This window comes from Kogia breviceps, chromosome 10, assembly GCF_026419965.1.
Source record: "Kogia breviceps isolate mKogBre1 chromosome 10, mKogBre1 haplotype 1, whole genome shotgun sequence".
Lineage (NCBI taxonomy): Eukaryota > Metazoa > Chordata > Mammalia > Artiodactyla > Physeteridae > Kogia > Kogia breviceps.
In genome coordinates this window covers 77,138,879-77,159,962 of record NC_081319.1, presented here as the reverse complement: position 1 = coordinate 77,159,962, position 21,084 = coordinate 77,138,879, and the positions used below count along the sequence as shown (strand labels likewise).

At 51.3% G+C, this 21,084-nt stretch overlaps 1 protein-coding gene across 1 annotated transcript; it reads right to left on the bottom strand.

The window, feature by feature from the left end:
- Positions 1–9,570: 9,570 nt before the first annotated feature.
- Positions 9,571–18,831, bottom strand: CAPN11 (calpain 11). Its single transcript, XM_067043213.1, has 19 exons — positions 18,816–18,831; positions 18,410–18,563; positions 18,039–18,207; positions 16,428–16,511; positions 16,257–16,342; positions 15,934–16,008; positions 15,498–15,658; positions 15,182–15,351; positions 13,079–13,090; positions 12,578–12,789; positions 12,246–12,285; positions 12,080–12,148; positions 11,937–11,994; positions 11,769–11,833; positions 11,185–11,253; positions 10,885–10,963; positions 10,671–10,787; positions 10,141–10,199; positions 9,571–10,013 (listed from the first exon to the last, which is right to left on the bottom strand). The coding sequence occupies exons 1-19, from the start codon at positions 18,829–18,831 to the stop codon at positions 9,987–9,989; spliced, it is 1,722 nt and encodes a 573-aa protein (XP_066899314.1). The 3' UTR covers positions 9,571–9,986.
- Positions 18,832–21,084: the final 2,253 nt, after the last annotated feature.

Here is a 21,084-nt window from a genome sequence, read left to right as displayed (position 1 = left end):
AGGACAGGCAAAGGAGGAGGGCCAGGGAAACTATGTACGTGGACGTGACCTTGCTATGCCCTCCCCCAAGGCAGTCCAGGGGAGCAGAGCCTGTCCCCTGAGTCATAGACACAGAAGGGTCCACCAAAACTCTATCTCTGTTCTCCTGTACCCAGGGTGGCCTCTTCCCTCCCCTTCCTCATCCCCATCTCTCTCTTGGTGAGGAGATTCTGAAAACAAGGGAAGGGCATGGAAACCTCATCCTCAGGATGCTTGGAGGGGCTGGAATGGTGGGATTGGGGATATATGTCTGTCAGTACCACCGAAGTAAGTCCATGTCAAGTACGACAAAACAGATGCCTTTAAACTTCTCTGTGATTAATTCAGCTGACGAGTATTTATTCTATTTGAATCTGATAATACAAATGTCAAAGAACAAAAAAATATGGGCATGATTCTTTTTTTTTTTTTTTTTTGGCCTCACCGTGCAACATGTGGGAGTTCCCTGAGCAGAGATCTAACCCAAGCCCCTTGCAGTGGAAGTACGGAGTCTTAACCACTGGACTGCCAGGGAAGCCCCTAGGCATGGTGCTTTTTAAAGAGCTACATTTTGAACATGTCTCCATCCTTGGGAGATAAGTGGTTAGCTACACAAAAATCTACCTACGGATTTACCATTGCAGTTAGAATCATGCTGGGAGAACGTGGTTGTATGATTGGGTCACAAAACCCAATTAATTAATTAATTGGATAGGGCAGCTGTCAGACCACATGAGACTGTTATTTAATAGACAGACAATATAGGGTGGTGGTTAAGCAAGTGGAGCTATGTGGTCTGGATTCAAATCCCAGCTCCTCTACTGACAGTGTGGAATCCTAGGCAAATAAGTCATTAACTGCTCTGTGCCTCAGTATACTTTTCTATGAAAGGGGAGCTGATTTGTTTGGATGAAAGGCATTAATAGTTAGATGTTAGAACAGTGCCTGGTATAGAAAACATGCTGAATGAATAGTTGTGCTCTTTTTTTATGATGTACCCACACATCATATTCATTCATCACTTTGCCATTTACAAAGTATGTCATTCACTTGGTCTTCCCAGTTTTCCCGAGTGTTCTCCTCTCTAGACAGATGAGTAAACTGAGGTTCAGAGATGGCCTCGGTGACAATCAGAAAAGGGTGATAGGAGGACTGTCAGTCGAGATGGAGGAGTTTGCACATCAGACCTAAGAGGATGCCAATTCCAGCTGGGCCACGTTGGCCCTCCAGGAGGCATCCTGGATGGAGAGCTTTGAAGGTTCAATGTGGGAGCGGTCACATTAGCTGGGCTCTGCCATTCCTTTCCTTGGTCAACAAACTTATTAAAGGTTCATACGTGCGTGCATTCGAAATGCGTCAATGAAAATGACAGGCCTGCCCCCAGTGTATGGTCAGCAGGGTGACAGAGGAATAAACAGGAAATGACAATATAGAGAGATAAATGGTCTGCCAGGGGAAGTGACTAGCACCTTGGTAGTCTGGGGCACGCGGCCAGCAAGGGGCCTGGGTGTGCGTGTGCTGCTTCTCAGAGGAGGCCTCCTGGAACACAGAGCCAGGGAAGGGGGAGGACTGCGGGGGGAGACTCAGGAGGGAAGGGAAGGCGGGGCTGAGCTGGGGCAGAGTGTGACGAACTGGTCGTGGGGAGACGTGCTGCAGGAAGGGGACAGCAAGGAAGAGCATGAGTAAAGACAGGAGACCAAACAGCAGGGCGAATTCGGGAAATGTTTGGTGCACGCAGGACAAGACGTGGGCCAGAAACAATGCTTGGGGGAGTCTTGGGCGTTCCTCTTGGCTGGTTTCACCAAGGAGAAGGAGGGAAACTAGCATCTTTTGGCGTGATGGGTTGATGATCTGAGGTTTCCACCAAGGTGGTTCTGAAGACCCGATGAGACCAGGAATTTGACGTCTCTGGGCAGGAGTGAGGGCAGTGGTTAAGCTTGGAGGCGGTGGGGATGGGGCAGGAGAAACGTGGCCAGGGGTCCAGGAGAGAGAGTGAGGCTGCTGTGGGGATGGGCAGGAGGGAAAAGTTCCCCCCACGTCAGCTCCTCGAGCTTACCTCCTTGTGGAGACAGAATAGGGACAAGGAGATATCCAAGAGGGAGGAAAGTGCAGTTATACACTCCCAAAGGAACTGAGTAAGTGTAAGAAATTTATTTTGTAAATAAATAAACATATACGCAGTTAAAAACATGCATAGGCATTGATAAACAGGAAGTGGTTATCCTAAGAGGTGGAATATAAGGTGAGTTCTGCTTTTCTTCTGTGTGCTTTTCTGTGTTTTCTATGTTCTACTGAGAATGTGTAACCCCTAAAGTCGATAAAGGACAGAATAAATTTTATTTACACACAAGAGGAGTCTTCAGTATAGAGTCAGATGTCGCCAAGAGGTCAGATGTCACCAGGAAGAGTGAGGTACTAAAGGGGCTTTGGGATGTGGCTGTGAGAGGGGGCAGGTGGCCTGGAGAGGGAGGTTCTGCTGGAGCGAAGGGCAGAGTCTATGGGCAAGCGTTAAAAACCTAGTGGAAACACAGATGACAAAGGAAAATATTTGCAGCCCCTACGCAGAGAAAGGTCAAATCTTCCTAAAATATAAATAGCTCCTAGAATTTTATAAGGAAAAACCACAAAAGCCCAGTATAAAAATGAGCAAAGAATATGAAGCACTCACAGAAAATGAAATGAAAGGAAAACATGAATATTTGCTCAGCTTCAAATGCAAAAAAAGAAATGCAAATTACAAGGACAGTCAGAAACCATTTTTCTTCTATCACATTATAAATATGCAAAAGTTTGACCACACACTGCCTTGATGGGGAAATAGACACTCTTATATTGCTGGTGGGAGCGTAAATTGGGATCACCTTTACGGAGGGGAATTTAATATGTATCTGAATTACTGATATATACTCTTTAGCTCAATATCCCACTTTTATAAATTTATCCTATAGAAATATTTCCACTATATGAGATGACATACGTGCAGTGTTATTCACTGTAGCATTGCTTATAGTAGTGAAAGATTGGAAACAACTCAATAAAGAGCTGATAAATAAATGTCGAGACTTCGCTGCAGTGGAATACTCTGCAGCTATAACAAATCATAAGGAAGCTCCCTGTATACTAATAGAAAAGTATCTCCAAGGTATGTGTATCACCTTTCTCCCCTCTAGCAACCACCTGTTTGTTCTCTGTATCTATAAATCTGTTTGTGTTTTGTTATGTTTGTTCATTTGTTTTATTTTTTAGATTCCATGTATAAGTGAACTCATGCAGTATTTGTCTTTCTCTGTGTGACTTGTGGCATTGAGCATAATACCCTCTAAGTTCATCCATGTTGTCGCAAATGGCCAGATTTCATTCTTTTTTTGTGACTGAGTAATATTCCACTGTGTGTGTGTGTGTGTGTGTGTGTATATACACACACACACACACACACACACATATATATATCACATCTTCTTTATCCATTCATTTATTGATCAGCACTTGGGTTGCTTTTAATTACTTTTAAAAATAAACTATTTATTTTCAACTAGTTTTATTTTAGTTTATTTTATTTTAATTTTTTAATTTTTTTAAAAACTTTTATTAATTTTATTTTTGGCTGCGTTGGGTCTTCATTGCTGCCCATGGGTTTTTCTCTAGTTGTGGCGAGCGGGGGCTACTCTTCGTTGCGGTGCACGGGCTTCTCACTGCAGTGGCTTCTCTTGTTGCAGAGCACAGGCTCTAGGCGTGCGGGCTTCAGTAGTTGTGGCACACAATCTCAGTAGTTGTGGCTCGCAGGCTCTAGAGCGCAGGCTCAGTAGCTGTGGCGCACGGGCTTAGTTACTCCGCGGCACGTGGGATCTTCCCGGACCAGGGCTCGACTCCGTGTCCGCTGCATCGGCAGGCGGATTCTTAAGCACTGCGCCACCAGGGAAGCCCTCAACTAGTTTTAAATTTACAGAAAATTGTGAAGATAGTCCAGAGAATTTCTGTATACCCACACCCAATTTCCCCTGTAATTAATATCATATCTTAGTACAGCATATTTGTTACAATTAAGGAACCAATATGGATACAATAATATTACCTAAAACCCACACTTATTCAGATTTCCTTTGTTTTTACCTAATGTCCCTTTTTCTGTTCCAGGATCCCATCCAGAACAGCACATTACACTTAGTTGTCTTACCTCCTTAGGCTCCTCTTGGCTGTGACAGTTTCTCAGACTTTCCTTGTTTTTGATGACCTTGACAGTTTTTAGGAGTATTGGTCAGGAGTTTTGTATGATGTCCCTCAAGTGGGATTTGTCTGATGTTTTTCTTATGATTAGACTGGAGTTTGGGTTTTGGGGGAAGGAAACCACAGAAGTAAAATGCCATTCTCATCACATCATATCAAGGGTATAGTCTATCCACATGGTTTGTCTCTCTTGTGTTAACCTTGATCACCTGCCTGAAGTTGTGTTTGTCAGGTTTCTCTACTTTTTCTTTTTTTGGCCACACCACGCAGCTTGCAGGACCTTAGTTCCCTGATCAGGGATTGGACTCAGGCCCTCAGCTTTCACTGCTTGTGGAGTCCTAAGCACTGGACCACCAGGGAATTCCCAGCTTTCTCTGTCTTGAAGCTACTCTTTTCTCTCGATTTCCACACTGTCCTCTTTGGAAGGAAGTCACTATGTGCTACCCATACTTAAGGGGTGGGCAATTACACTCCACCTTTGACATACTCTCATTGTGCTTTTTTTTGTGTGTGTGTGTGGTACGCGGGCCTCTCACTGTTGTGGCCTCTCCCGTTGCGGAGCACAGGCTCCGGACGCGCAGGCCCAGTGGCCACGCCTCATGGGCCCAGCCGCTCCGCGGCACGTGGGATCTTCCCGGACCGGGGCACGAACCCGTGTCTCCTGCATCGGCAGGCGGATTCTCAACCACTGCGCCACCAGGGAAGCCCTCATTGTGCTTTTTGTTTTTGCCACTTTTTTTTTTTTTTGGCATTTCCGTACTTTCTGGCACTACAAGATGCTCCAGGTTCATCCCATATATTTCTTGCCCCCAGTCCTAGATTCAGACATTTCCTTCATTTTTCTTGTGATGAGAACTTTTAAGATCTACAGCCTTAGCAACTTTCAAATATGCAACACAGTATTATTAACTATAGTCACTGTGCCATACTTTACATCCCCATGACTTCTTTTTTTGTTGATTTTTTGGCCACATCACGCAGCTTGTGGGATCTTAGTTCTTTGAGCAGGGATTGAACCCAGGCCCATGGCAGTGGAAGCACGAAATTCTAACCACTGGACTGCCAGGGAATTCCCCCCATGACTTACTTATCACTGGAAGTTTGTTCCTTTTGACCACTTTCACATATTCCACTCAGCCCTCACCGCCACCTCTGGCAATCACCAATCTGTTCTCTGTATCTATGAGGTTTTTTTAAAAATTGATTAATTTATTATTGGCTGCGTTGGGTCTTCGTTGCTGCACGCGGGCTTTCTCTAGTTGTGGTGAGCGGGGGCTACTCTTCATTTGCGGTGCAAGGGCTTCTCATTGCGGTGGCTTCTCTTGTTGAGGAGCACGGGCTCTAGGCATGTGGGCTCAGTAGTTGTGGCTCGCAGGCTCTAGAGCGCAGGCTCAGTAGTTGTGGCGCACGGGCTTAGTTGCTCTTTGGCATGTGGAAGCTTCCCAGACCAGGGCTCGAACCCGTGTCCCCTGCATTGGCAGGTGGATTCTTTTTTTTTTTTTTTTGCGGTACGCGAGCCTCTCACTGTTGTGGCCTCTCCCGTTGCGGAGCACAGGCTCCGGACACGTAGGCTCAGCCACCATGGCTCACGGGCCCAGCCGCTCCGTGGCATGTGGGATCTTCCCGGACTGGGGCACGAACCCGCGTCCACTGCATTGTCAGGCGGACTCTCAACCACTGTGCCACCAGGGAAGCCCGGCAGGTGGATTCTTAACCACTGTGCCACCAGGGAAGTCCTATGAGTTGTTTTTAAATTATTAAAAAAATTTTTTTAGATTCCACTTGTGAGATCATAGAGTGTTTGTCTTTCTCTGTCTGAGTTATTTCATTTAGCATAGTGCCCTCAAGGTCCATCCATCTTGTTGCAAATGGCAAGATTTCTAGCACATTTTGACCCCACTTTCTCAGAGACCAGAGGAGGAAGCTCTGGAGCTATCTATTCCAAGGGACCTCTGTTTCCTGATGTGGCCTCGTCTTTGCAGTGCAGTTGGAGGGTGTAGAGAAGTGTCTAAAGGAAACAGGGCCAGCTGCCATGGAGAGTGGCAGTGAGTCATCCAGAGGTGAACTTTAAATTACCATGTGACCTCAGTCAAGGGCGCCCAGCTTGTGTTGTGCAGGGTGCAGGCAGCACGGTCTAGTGCCCTTCTCCAGCAAAACCCCACCTCTGTGAACGGAGGAAGTGCCACACGCTGAGGACCAGAAGAGCAGAGCATAAAATGGGGTTACGCACCACTGGGAGATGGCAAAGACGTCACGGGAAAGGTCTCCCAAGCATTAGGCTGGGGAAGGAGGCAAGTGAAGTTGAACGAGATTGAGTCAGAAGGGGCTGGTGAGGGTGTGTGTGCAGAGAGCAGACTTGACAGGCAGGAGGAGGGAGCAGCCAGGCCTGGCTGTAGCTGGGGGGACTTTTGTTTTAGAGTTTGGATGTGGAGGAATGTGATGTAGGCATGTTTGCATACATGTTGGATGCATGCATGAATTGGATATGTTTATTAAATGTGTGCTAGTTCATCTCCCTTTTCCCATACAGGGCAGTCATGTGCTAAAATTCTGGGGATGCCCCTCACATCATAATCTGGGTGAATGACGCCCCTTGTAGTTGTTCAGACCACAAACTATATATGGGGCTCTGCTAAGTGTGGTGATGATAGAAGCAGAAAAGGTAGGGGTTTCCAGATATAGTGTTTTTTTCTTAAGATTTTATTTTTATTCATTTATTTATTTATTTTGGCTGCGCAGGATCTTATTTTGGCACGCGGGACCTTTTAGCTGCAGCGTGCAGACTTCTTAGTTGCGGCATGCGGACTCCCAGTTGCGGCATGCGTGCAGGATCTAGTTCCCTGACCAGGGATCGAACCCGGGCCCCCTGCATTGGGAGCGCGGAGTCTTATGCACCGGACCACCAGGGAAGTCCCCAGATATAGTTTTTTGACGTAAGAGAAACCATGTAAGCCTAAACCGTTTTGTGATCTAAGCCTGGCCACAATGCTTGCCCTTGAACAGGTCTCAGTAATAATGTTCGTAAGGGAACAGAAGAACGAAATGACTTAGGCAAGAGAAGTAAGAATGGCAAAGATAATAAATCAGTTGTAAAGACTCCCAATTCTGGTTCAGTGGTAAAGATTAGCCTGAACGGGCTTCCCTGGTGGCGCAGTGGTTGAGAATCCGCCTGCCGATGCAGGGGACACGGGTTCGTGCCCCGGTCCGGGAAGATCCCACATGCCGTGGAGCGGCTGAGCCCGTGAGCCATGGCCGCTGAGCCTGCGCGTCCGGAGCCTGTGCTCCACAACGGGAGAGGCCACAACAGTGAGAGGCCCGCGTACCACCAAAACAAAACAAAACAAACAAACAAACAAACAAAAGATTAGCCTGAAGCACTCAACAACCAGCTCGACTGGAACCTAAGAGATGGTGATGTTGACCTTTTCTGGCCCTTGTGACTTCGTCAGCTGAAGCTTGGCCTCTGTTGACTTTTGCCTCAACTCCATGCTGAATTCTCCTCTGCTCAAGCCCTGTCATGAGTATGCATGTACCCTTAGTTTAGAACGTCCCCAACTTGGCTGTTGGGGAGACACTGCTTTGGGAAAGATCTCCAGTGTTCTCCTTACTTGCTGCAAGTAATAAATCCTTCCTTCTCCTGCTCTTTGGCTTGGTTGTGTCTTTTGGCTTGACACCCACCAAGAGGGGAACCCAATTTTTAGGTAACAGTAATGAGTTTACCATCTGTGGGAAGCACGGTACTTCACCCTCATAACCTCAGTCGTCCATACAGCAGCCCTCTGAGACAGACACTGTCACTCCCAGTTTTTTTTGGCCGAGCCACATGGCTTGCAGGATATCTCAGTTCCCCGACCAGGGCTTGAACCTGGGCCGTGGTAGTGAAAGCCCAGAATCCTAACCTCTAGGCCACCAGGGAACTCCCTGTCACCCCCAACTGACAGATGAGAAAAAGGAAGCTCTGTTAGAGAAATAAAATAATTTGCCCAAGGCCATCCAGCCAGAGGCTGGCAGCATCTTCTGCTAGGGCAAGGGACAAGGATGGGGTGGGGTCAGCGTCTTGCTGGGCTCCCCAGAACCAACTGGGCACTGCTGGGTTCTCTCAAAACTCAAAGGACCTGCTAGTTTTCCGGCCTCTCCCAAAGGATCCCTGACCCACCCACGGGAACCTTTGCTCCTTCGCTGCTCTGAGGAGAAAATGTAGTGGTAGAAAATTAGGGTGGAGGAATCAGTCTTAAGACCCTCATTAACGGAGTGAGACCTTCTCTCTCAGACAAGACTGCAGAGAGGAGAGGATGGGAGAAGAGAGTGGCAGGGCTGGAAATGATTCCTCGGGAGGTGGTGGGGGAGGCAATGGAGTGACAGTGATAGGGGGCAGGGCTGGTGCAGGGAATCAGTCACCAGACCCAGGAAGGCTGGAAGTCCCCCACACCCCCAAGCATAAGAGGAATGGACGTGTTTAGTGCAAATAGAAGGAAGTCTTTGAGTCCTTACTGTAAGAGGAAACGAAGCTAGCTACCCTGGGAAGTTGAAAGTACACAGACCCAGGACAGATTCCAATTCTTTTGGGGTTTAGATTCATTCGACCCTAATCTAAAGGAATTTGGAAGCGGTCTGTATGCAAGAGGCTGAAAAGCTTGCAGGTACAGTTCCCCAGAGGGGGAAGCCACGGAGCGATCTGGGAGGACAGGAGAAGTGCAGTTGGGGGCACACTGCTGGTGGTCTCAGTCTTCCCACTGCAGCAGGAGGCTGGGGGCTGGGGGCTGGAAGCAGGGCGTGTCTGAGGCAGAGACTCCAAGGTCAAGGACTGGTGAACCAAGGATCCCTCCACCCTTCCGGTGAGGACCATAGCCTGGCAGTCAGCAGTTTTTTAACAGTAAGAATGATTTGAATCTGAACACCTTTAAGGCAGGAATGAACTCACCCACGGCCACTGTCCCCCACCCCTCCCAGCCACACATCCAAGAGGGTCAGTTCCTTTCTATGACTGGCTGACTCCTGCCGATGCAGGATTTTTGACTTTTGCTAGACCAGCAGTGTCACCTTTGGAGACTCCAGTTTGAGGAAGGAGATGGGAGGGGCGGTTCTGGGTCCTGCGGCTCACTGCGCTGTGTACAGTTCACAGACTCATGCCTTTAGCATCCCAGCCGCTGCCTATACATGACAACAGCGCCCTCTAGCTTCTGTGACAACCACACATTTCCAAATGCTCCCTGGACGGGGTGGTATCACCCCAACTGAGAGCTCCTGGGTGTCCCCTCTTTGGTACTGAGGAAATGACTTACACCCCTGCCAGTCTCTTCCTGACATAGAAACACAGAGACACAGAACCCAGTGGCATGTGCTGTTCATTATAATAATGCCCTTCAGTGAGGGGGAGAAGGGAGGAGCCATGAAACAGGCCAGCGTGAGCAGGGTAGGAAACGTGGACAGCCTCCCCAGCCGGGGACACCGCAGAAGTGTCACTTAATGTTCAGTGAAATGTACTCAGAGAGGGAGGGAGACTGTGAGGTAAATCCAGCCATCAGAAGCCTGGCTGGGGTAAAAGTAAAACACTTTGCGCTGGGAGGCCGGGCCTGGAGGTCCTGCTGCTGGAACGAGCACGGCATCTCGGCCCTTGCATCAGCAGAGACCGCAGAGTTGAGCGCCACAAGGAGCACCCCGCCCCCCAGGCCAGTACCCGGCGGGGGTGGGGGCGGGGCGGGGGGCGGTGCTGATGTTAGTACGAAGCCAGGCTCCCGCAGTGGCTAACCCCACAGCGTTATCTGCAGCCACTGTGGGGCAAGAAGAACATAGAGGATGGGCGAGGTGGGGGGGGGGGGGCATGACGTCTGGGGAAAGGGAAGGGCCAGTGGAGCCGCGGGGGTGGGGGTGGGGTGCCTGAGGATCCTTTCCACGTACCTGGTTCAGGTTCAAGCAAATCTGGCCAGTATTGTTAGGGTCCATGGTTAGAAAGTACGCTGTTTCAAGGAGGAGGCAAGGGAGAAGGGTTGGGAGCTGAGTCAGTGGTCTGCAAGACCCCTTCCCGACTAGGGAGGCTGTCAGAAAGGGTGTAAGAAGCTGTTCCTTCCCTCTTCCCAGCCAAACCCCCAGCCCAGCAGGGAATTAATGGTAAGGACTCCTACAGCCTTGCTGGGAACCAGGGCCTGTTCTGAGTGCTCTCCAAATACTATCTCATTTAATCTCTGCCTCCATTCTATGCAGGCTGTACTGTTATCTGTATTTATAGGTAAGGCAACAGAGGCACAGAGAGATAAAGTGACTTGCTCAAGGCAACAGAGCCAGCGAGTGGTGGAGCTGGGATCTGAACCCAGATCATCTGTGCCCAGAGGAGGGGAATGGTTCTGGAGCAGTGCTCTTCGTGTGGGTATGTGGGAGAAGGCTAGCGGTCCCCCGGCCCAAGGTGGGGAGTGGGCAGGTGCCTGACTCACTGAACATGGCCTTCAGCCTCACGAAACAGCTGATGAAGCTGTCAAAGTCTATGATCATTCTGTCATCTGCATACCTGGCCACCAACACCTGTGTCACCTTGTTATTCAGTTTGATGCCTGGGAGAGAGAGGAGTGTGGAGGGGGAGAGTCCAGCCCTCTGGCCGCTGCTGCCTCCCCCCTCCCTGCCCCAAAGCCCTCTCCTGCCCCTGGCCACCTGCTTTCTCAATTGCCAAGCGCATCTCATAGGAGTTCAAGGTGCCTGAGTGGTCCTGGTCACACTCTCGGAAGATGTCCTGAAGGGACAAGACAGATGTAGTAGGGCCGTGTGCATGGCACGGTGGCTGAAGTGATGAAATGCTTCACGACTGCTACCCAAGACCCCAGGGGCCCCCTACGCTGGCCCACCCCCTGAGCCCCAGTATTCCTATCACCTGGTGACTGTGGGGTTAGTCCTCAACCCTCTGGAGGACCTCTCTTTCTTACCTCCATAAACTGCCCCCTCAATGCCCTTTACCATCCATTTCTTGATTTTTCTCCACAGGATCTGGAACTCCTGAAGCCCCAATTTGCCAGAGCCATCTTTCTGGGAGGTAGTCAAGGATATAACAGGAGGGTGGGGAGGGCATCCTGGGGGTTGGGAGGCAGAGGGACTCACTGAGGTAGAGGGCAGAAGACCCAAGGGGCCTGTATGGTAACCATGGTAACAGCCGGAAGACCTGACATCTTTGTGTGTGTGTGTGTGTGTGTGTGTGTGTGTGTGTGGTACACGGGCCTCTCACTGTCGTGGCCTCTCCTGTTGCGGAGCACAGGCTCTGGACGCGCAGGCTCAGTGGCCATGGCTCACGGGCCCAGCCGCTCCGCGGTATGTGGGATCCTCCCAGACCGGGGCACGAACCCGTGTCCCCTGCATCGGCAGGCGGACTCTCAACCACTGTGCCACCAGGGAAGCCCCTGGCATCTTTTGTTACCTCAGCACCTAATCCCCATCTGGAAGGAGGGCATGGCTGGTCAGAGATGGCCACCTTAGGGCCAGGCTCAGGGGTAGGGGGCTGGGGCAGAAGAGCACTGGACAGGACTGCCCACTGGACAGAAAGATACATCCAAGAGGTTGACCATACAGCGGCACACGTCCAGGCTGAAACCCTTGGTTTTGAGGTTTTTGACTGTGAGGGAGGGAAGGGGCAGGGTGTGGTCGGGGTTTGGGGGGAGGGGTGGGGGGTGATTAAGGGTGGGGGAAGGGTTGTGAGTGGGGGATGGAAGACTCACCAGTGGAGACCACCTTGTTGAGCAGCTTCTGTAGCTCATACATGCCCACCTCCTTGTCCTAGGAAGGGGCACCATAAACCCCCGCTCTGGCCCCTTCAGCCCCAAACCACCTCCTTTCAATCCCCCAGCCCTCTGCCTCTCACCTCTCCACCGGCCACTGTGTGAAACAAACGTATGAAGTCCTGGTCTATGTCACTCTCAGAGATGTTCTCCTGGAGGGAAAGGAGTGGGAGAGGGATACAGTCCAGAAAGTTCTTCCACACCCCTACATGCTGCCCCCAAATCCCACCCCCCACAGCCTCCCCTCACCTCTTGGAGCAGCTCAGCGAAGTTGGCTTCATCCAGTTCCCTGGGCAGAGGTGGAGGAAGGCTCGGAGTGAGCAGGGGTCAGGGAGACAGGGATTCCAGTGGGATGGTCAGGGAGGTCATGTCATGTGTCTGCAGCAATACGGAACGGGCTCCGTGGGATCTGGCTTCTGATTCTGGCTCTGCTACTACCTGGGACTTCCCTGCCTCATGCCTAAGTTTCCCTGACTATAAAATAGGGATGGGGGCGGGGGGACCCAGCTGACTGCCCCCTGAGCTTGAATCTTACAGCTCTGGGGCAGGTGGCCTTGGAGCAGTGAGGTGGGGCCCCTCACCAGGACTCGCTGTGCTTCTCCGTGAAGACCCGGAGCAGGAAGTCAGCATCCTTGTGCGGCTCAAAGGTGGAGGGAATGATGATGTATTCCCCAGGAGACAGCTGGAGGTGACTGCTCACCTCCCGTGAGTTGCTGAAGATCTCTGAGAAGCCCAGGTCCTGATACTTCACAAAGAAGTCCTTTTTCAAGTGGACGTCCTGGAGGTTCTGAAACTGTACGTGCCCTGGAGATGGGCACAGGGCCCACAGGGGAGGGCAGGGAGGGAGGGACCCCCACGGTGGTGCCTGGCTGGGCAGGGCTAGGGAGGGCCTGGACCCTGCCCATCTGGCAGGTAACCCCAGTGGGGTCGTTTCCTTCCCTGACCCTCACTCAGGGCCCAAGGGGGCTGGAACCCTGACCCAGTGGGCCCCAGAACCCTTCGCTGAACACCACCCCTTGCCCATCCACATGCCAGGAGTGGGGTGGATGTCTGCCCAGGATCAAGCCCCACGTCTTCTGTACCTCCTTTGGGACCTGGGAAGGGAAGAGAGAGGAGGGTCAGATCCCCAGGATGGTGAAGGGGATCAGGCCTGTGGAAGCCAGGTGTGTGTGTGTTGGGGGGTGCTAAGGGCACTGGATGCTTAGCTCTTAGCTCTAAGGGCTCTAAGAGCTAAAAGTCCCAGCGTTAATAACACTTCCGCTTTGAATCTAGAAAAATGGTACAGATGAACCAGTTTGCAAGGCACAAATAGAGACACAGACGTAGAGAACAAACGTATGGACACCAAGGGGGGAAAGGGCGGGATGGGATGAATTGGGAGATTGGGATTGACATATATACACTAATATGTATAAAATAGGTAACTAATGAGAACCTGCTGCAGAGCACAGGGAACTCCACTTCTCTGTACAATAGAAACTTAACACAACATTGTAAAACAACTACACCCCAATAAAAAAAAAAATAACCCTTCTGCTTTGGATGGCAAAGTACAGTTCACACAAAGTTTTGCCAAGGGGAGATTTTTACCACTGCAGGTTAAGGTTAAGGATGGGAAACAGAATCCCCCAGAGGTGAGATAACTTGCCCAATCTCACACTGCTGAACAGCTGAAGAGCTGGGATAAAAAACGAAGAGAGCATTTTTCCATGGAGCGCTCATGTCTTGCAGGAAGTTAATAGGGGATTCTTGAAACCGAGGAGGGAGCACATAGAAGTTTGTAAAAAGGTGAGATAAACCAAGATAAATGGGTTGCTCTCCTCCAGGGATGACCAGAACCTTTAATATACTGATGGCCCCGTGGAGCTCTGGGTTGGGGTAGAGAATACAGCCTTTCCTGGCAGGCCTGTGTCTAACCTTGGAAATGGCTTCAGGTGTGTCCGTTAACCCGGGGGACTCACAGCCTAGGAGGAGGGCAAGGCTCGTGTCTGCTTTTGTTCGCGATTGAACCCCTGGAGACTGACTGGGGCCTGGCATGCACTAGGTGCTCCATGAATATCACTGACTATGTAAATGAATGGACAAACGGGGAATTTCTAGGATTTTGCAAAGCACCGTTTGGGAAATGCTTGTCAGGGGTTTCTCTTGGCCGGAGTCCATGCTCTTGGTGGGGCAGCTGTGGGGAGGCTTGGGGGCCGTGGAGAAATCTCCGAGTGTGTGGGAACTGGTGTGAGTTTGGACAAGTGACCTCACCTCTCTGGCTCCCAATCTCCTTCCTCTTCATTAAAGGCGTTACTATTCGAAAGGCCTTTGGAACAATGCCTGGCACAGAGGAAGTGCTCCCTAAGTGCTTTAGATTTTAAAAATCTGAAAAGAAAACTGCCAGCCATGCCTCAAAAGCGCAAAGCACCACTCCAGAAAGAGACAGGGCCGAGATGGGCGGTGAGGATTAAATTGGGAGACTGGGATTGACATATACACACTACTATATATAAAATAGATAACTAGGACTTCCCTGGTGGCACAGTGGTTGAGAATCCGCCTGCCAATGCAGGGGACGCGGGTTCGAGCCCTGGTCCGGGAAGATCCCCACACGCCATGGAGCAAATAAGCCCGTGTGCCACAACTACAGAGCCTGTGCTCTGGACCCCGCAAGCCACAACTACTGAGCCCACGTGCCACAACTACTGAAGCCCGCGCGCCTAGAGCCCGTGCTCCACAACAAGAGAAGCCACCCAATGAGAAGCCCACGCACCGCAACGAAGAGTAGCTACCCACTTGCCTCAACTAGAGAAAGCCCACGTGCAGCAACGAAGACCCAACTCAGCCAAAAATACATAAATAAATAAACAAAGGAAAATTTTTTTAAATTTAAAAAATAGATAACTAATAAGGACCTACTGTATAGCACAGGGAAAACTACTCAGTACTCTGTAATGACCTATACGAGAAAAGAATCTCAAAAAAAAAGTGGATATATGTATAAGTACAACTGATAAACTTTGTAAATCAACTATATTCCAATTTAAAAAAAAAAAAAAAGGAAAAAGGAAAGAGCCAGGGGTGTGGAGGCGGTTGGAGGGTGTCCTGGTCCCAGGGCAGGTGGTGGGGTGGGGTGGGCAGTGGTTCCAGGGGTGAGGCCGTGGGGAGAGCAAGAGTGGCTGGGGGACCAGCTGGGCACGCACGGAGTAGATGACAAAGCCGATGGTCTGCAGCTGGGCTCCCTGGGGCCGTGCCCGCCTCCAGTTCTTCTGCATCAGGGCCACCAGGCAGGTGCAGACGGTTTCGTCGTCCTCTGGGGCATCATCCTCCTCGAGGAGAGAGATCTTAAACTGTGGGTTGGTCCAGAATGTGTCTGTGGAGGAAGCAGGTCAGGATGGCCCTGCCCTTCCCAGGGTGGACGGGCTTCCCAGCCAAGTGCCCGCCTCCTCACCGGGGCCCAGGTGTGCGGTGAGACAGTGGCCCATCCCTTGCTCCCTGCTCCTGCATCCCCTCACCCACCAGTGTAGCTCCGGCAGCCCCCTGCAGTGCTGCCCCTCCTCCAGCTGCCCTCGTAGAAGGTGGTGTGCCAACACCTCTTGTAGTCCCCACAAAGCGTGTCGGGTATCAGGCTGCAGATTTCCAGAAGGGTGAAGTTGTCCAGGAAATCTTGGTAGGACATCCTGTGGTGGAGGGGAGCGGCGGGAAGCCCGCGCGCCTAGAGCCCGTGCTCCACAGCAAGAGAAGCCACCCAATGAGAAGCCCACGCACTGCAATGAAGAGTAGCCCCCCACCTGCTGCAACTAGATGGGCCAGAGCCCATCAGCAGCACACCCGCACCTGTAGGCGCCCCCCCCCCCCCGAGCCGCCCCATCCAAGGCACAGGTGGGACGGTGGCAGGAGAGATGAAGGGACTGGGTGTGGGGACAGAAGGTGGTCCTTCTCAAGCGGTGCTGACCAGAACTCCCCATCCTCCTTCCTGTGCAGCAGCTGCCTCTGGACGTCTGGGGCCACCTCTTCCCACTCCTTGGCACTGGAGCAGAGACAGGCGGTGGAGGGGCAGGGGGTTGGGAGGCACCTCGGTCCTCCCCCAGCGATGCCCTTACCCCTGAATGTCTGCCTACTGTGGGTCCTGGTTAGATGGAGAATCTAGAGGGGAAGGGCTCACACTGGGCGCAGGTGACCGGATGCCAAGTCGGTCCCTCTGTGGCATGGCCTTGCTCGTGGACCTGCTCTGTGCTCTGCCCCTCCCCCCAGAGTGCTGGTCAGGGGGGCACCTACTTGTCACTCCAGGCTCCATTCCACTCAATCCGGCCCCAGGGATTCCGGACCCGAATCAGTGTTTCCATCCTGCCGCGGTACAGGACCTGGGTGGGTTGTGGGCAAAGGTTAGGAGTGTAGGGTCACAGAAGTTCTCCTTCTCCTGCCCCTCTGGGTGGGGTGTAGACTCACATCCTGAAGGCCGGTCACTGAGTAAGCATGTCCTCTCACCAGCATCCTCTGCGTCAACGACTCCAAGTCACTTTGGCTGTTGATCTACACAGAACAGAGAGGAAGGAAAGGAACTCAAGGTCTGGTCAGAGGGATGGGGGCACCTGAAGAGAGGTGACAACTCTCTGGGTTCATTTTTTTAAAAATTAAACTTTGTATTTTCAAATGATTGTAGACTCACACGCAGGTTTCTTTGTTTTTTGTTTTTGTTTTTTTAGTTGTGGCATGGGGGATCTTTTAGTCGCAGCAGGCAGGATCTAGTTCCCTGACCAGGGGTTGAGCCCGGGCCCCTGCATTGGGAGCCCGAGTCTTACCCACTGGACCACGAGGGAACTCCCTCACAGGCAGTTTTAAGAAATAATACAGTGAGATCTGTGCACCCCATATCCAGTATCCCCCAGTGGTAACATCTTGCAAAACTACAGCACAATATCACGTTTTTTCTTTTTTGGCCGGGCCACGCAGCATGCAGGATCTTAGATTCCCAATGAGGGATCGAACCCTTGCCCCCTGCAGTGGAAGTGCAGAGTCTTAACCACTGGACCACCAGGGAGTTCCCTATTGCACGATATCAAAACCAGGATGAAGATGTTGACACAATTTGTCAGTCTCATACAGATGTCTCCACTTTTACTAATACTCATGTATGTTTTATGCATTGTTATCATATGTGTAGTTTTCTGTATCCACCACCATCATCACAATATAGAACATTTCCATCACCAGTAGCATCCCTCGTGTTGCCCTTTTATAACCAACATCCATCTCTTATGACCCCCTTCCCTAACCTCTGACAACTCCTAATCTGTTCTCCATTTAAAAAAAATTTGTCATTTCAGGACTGTCATATAAATGGAATCGTACAGTATGGAATCTTTTGGCATTGGCTTTTTCCATTCAGCATAATTTCCTTGAGATTCATCCAAGTTGTTTTGTGTGTCAATAGTTCATCTCTTCTTATTGCTGAGTAGTATCCCCCGTTACGTATGCACCTGTTAAACTATTCACCCTTTGAAAGACATCTAAGTTGTTTCCAGGTTCTGGTTATTATGAATAGAGCTGCTTTGAACACTTGGGTACAGGCTTTTGTGTGGACATAAGTCTTCATTTCTCTGGGATAAATGCCCAAGAATACAATTGCTGGGTCTGACAGTAGCACTCTGGGTTCATTTATTTATTTGAACAAATATGTGTTGGGTATCTATTGCATGCCAAGTACCATCTTAAGTCCCAGGACCCAGCAGTGAACGAGACAAATAAAGTCACTGTCTTCATGGAATATGAAAACTGTCTGGAGAAGATTGGTTGTGAATATACATGTCGATAAGTAAGACAGTTTCTGATCATGATAAATGTTGGGGAGAAAATCAAAACAAAGTAGAGAGGAACTGGGGGGCAGGAGCAGCTAATTTAGATTGGGAAGCAGGGAAGGCTAGCCTGAGGAAGGGACAGCCATCTGAACTAAAAAATGAATGAGAAGGAGCTAGTTATGCAGGTATTTGGAGAAAGAACTTTCTAGGTGAAAGCAACAGCAGGTGCAAAGGCCCTGAAGCAGGACCAAGCATGGCTTACTTCGATGGAGCACCCCATGAGGGAGGATCGCTCTATGGCCTTCCTAAGCATCTTCAGCAGGTTCGGAGGGGGCTTCTGGAGTTGGAGGCTCTGGGTCACGCCCCCCGTGAAGTCCTCAAAGCCCTCCACCGTGTTGCCCCCAGACAGGGCTTCATAGGATCCGTTCAGCCTGTGGGCACAGAGAGGGCACCATCTGGGCTCTGGGATGCAGCTGTGAGCTTGGACCTCAGAGGGTGCGGTGAGGGAAGGGAGGGATGCCCTGCCGTCCCCCTGCCTCTTCCCCTGATTCCAGTTGCTCCCCTGGCCCCCGTCACTGCCAAATGTCAGGGCAAGCTTGGAGGCCAGGCGAATCGCCAGGCTGGGGCACTCACTTGGCGTACGCCTTCTCCAGCAGGGCACTCCAGAACTCGGCGCACTCGGCTGAGTGCACGAACACCAGCTTGCCATTCTGTGTGGGCAGCCGGTCATCCACCACCACGTCCACCCACTGCCCAAACTGCCAAATCTGCGGGCGGCAAGGTGTGTCTCAGCGGGGCGTGGGGCATCTGTAGGCCCCAGGCCCCCTTCCGAGCTCATACACACATGCATGTGCGCAAGCGCGCGCGCGCGCGCGCGCACATTCCCCCCTCCCGTCTTGCATGAAGACTCCGTTACACGAGCGCCTCCTGGTGTCAGGTTCAGTGACACACCAGTAACAGAGGGCCCCTCACCCCTCCGCCGCCGCCGCCGCCAAAGAAAGGCAGAGAAAGACCTGAACCTCCCCCCCCCGAGCCTCACCTCCAGGTTCTGCCATGGCCTCCAGAGGGACCCACCCACCTTTTGACCTTGGCTGGACTTTAGGACTTCTGAGGTCTTAAAAACTCTTGTGACTTTCAGAAATATTTTTATGACATGAGGAATTTGTCCACGTGTTGAATAATTTGAAGAGCAGATTACAAAAATTGCATGACAGAAGCTCCCAATGTCATATGCGCACATGCACATACACACACATATACGTGCATATACATACATATGTGAGTGTATCTACCGAGAGAAAGAGACAGAGAGAAAGAGAAGCAGGGGAAGAGGAGGAGGAGAATGAATCACAAACTGATAACAATTGTTTCCTTTGGGGGCTTTAAAAAATTAGCTTACACAATTTCTGTAGTGAGAGGATATTTCTCTGATAATTAGACAAAAATCCACCCTAGTAAGTGTCATTTTTTTCAAAAAGGAAAGAAAAAAGGTAAACTTCCAAGCATGTACTAATTCTTTCTCTCTCTCTCTCTCTCTCTCTCTCTCTCTCTCTCTCACACACACACACACACACACACACACACACACACACCTCATACACAATCAACTCTGGCTTTCAAATCGCCCTTCACCTGAAAATGGAAGATGCCAGCATAGTTTTTCTTGAAGCTCTGCCCCCTGGGCACCACGCGGTACAGCAGTTTGGGGTATATAGTAAGGGAGCCGATGGCAGCCAGCAGCCAGCAGTCCCCTGGAAAGACAGAAGGGCTCCCCGCTTGAGCACTCCCATGCGTGTGGGTCCCAGAGTCCAAGCCCCAGAGGAGTAGCAGCTGCTCTGTGGCCCCCTCCCCGACAGAGGTACCCTCCCATTGAGGAGTCTTCAGGGAGGAATCAAGCAGGCAGAAGCTGCAGAAGGGCCAGCTCTGGGGGCGAGTTCTCCACCTTTTCTATTAGGCGAGAGACTCACAAATCAGAGCCAGATGTTTTTCTTCTGGGATTTGGGGAGAAGGTGGTTTTGGCCTTGGTCTTACTCCTCCCTCTGGGACCTGCCATCTTTGGGCGACAGCCAATCGTTTCCTGCCCCTTGAACAAGGCCAGTCCCCTTCCCCATGGCCCCCCACCTCTACCCCATGATTACAGTGGCGTGGTGATCAAGATGGCTCTCCTTGTTGTCAGCCCCGTAATACTAGAGACCCAAGGGGCTCAGTCTGTACCCTCGCTGGGACACAGGGACAGGATTCCTGGGCTGAGGTCATCTGTTGCCATCTCTCCTGGGGAATCTCAGACCACGGGTGGGGCTTGGGGCAGGGTGGTGCCCTGAGGGGGTACATGGGCCAGGCTGAGGCTGAGGGCACTGGCAAAACTTCTGTGATTACCAAGGCCTTCTGGCTGCCTGAGGAACCCTTGGAGGGGGGCAGAAGCGGGGAGAGGAATGTTAAGGACACTCTAGTCACCATCGTGGAAAGGGCACCTAGGGAGAAGCAATTTTTCCTCCTGTAACCCTGGGCCCTCCGGCCCGATGAGCCCCAGCGGCAGCTGTGGGACCTGCTGTCTCCTTGGCCTTCGCCCTACCCACAGCCTGCCCTCTTCTCTACCACAAATGGGACAGAATTCAGCCCCAGAGGAAGCCCACCCTGGCCTTCTTCCTTAAGGTGCAATGAGGGGTTTGGAGGAAACCGGGGGATAGGACCAGGCTTAGGGAGGAAGCTCTCTTTGGGGGCTGTCCGTGGGAGCCTGCGTGAGAGTGGCCGCTCCTTTAGCTGATACCCCAGACTGAGGAAGTCGTGTCACTTGCAGGCGTTAGCGGAAGCCTAATTCCCCTCTCCTTGAGCTTAGGCCGGATTGCGAGCTTGCTTTTAACAGCAAAACATGGGGGAGGTTACCACTTGCTTCTCCCGAGACCAGGTGATGAAGGCATTCGGGCTTCCTCCTCGTTCTCTCTCTTGGGCCACTCACTCAGGGGGAGGCCAGCTACCATGTGTGGACACTCAGGCGTCCTCCGGAGAAGCTTATGTGGCAAGGACCTGTGGCCTCCTGCCACGTGAGTGCATCATCTTGGAAGAGGATCTTCCAGCTCCTGTGGAACCTCATGAGAAACCCTGAGCCAGACCAACCAGCCTATGCTGCTTCCTAATTCCCGCCCCGGAGAAGAAACTGTGAGATGATAGGTGTTTGTTGTTGCTTTCAGTCACCGACTCTTGGAGCAACTGATAACTAATATAGCACCCTGCTTACTCCCAGACCCAGATGGCATCAGGTAGGGGTGGAATCCGGCTTAGGGGAGGAGTAGGGACCCAGAAGAGCTGTC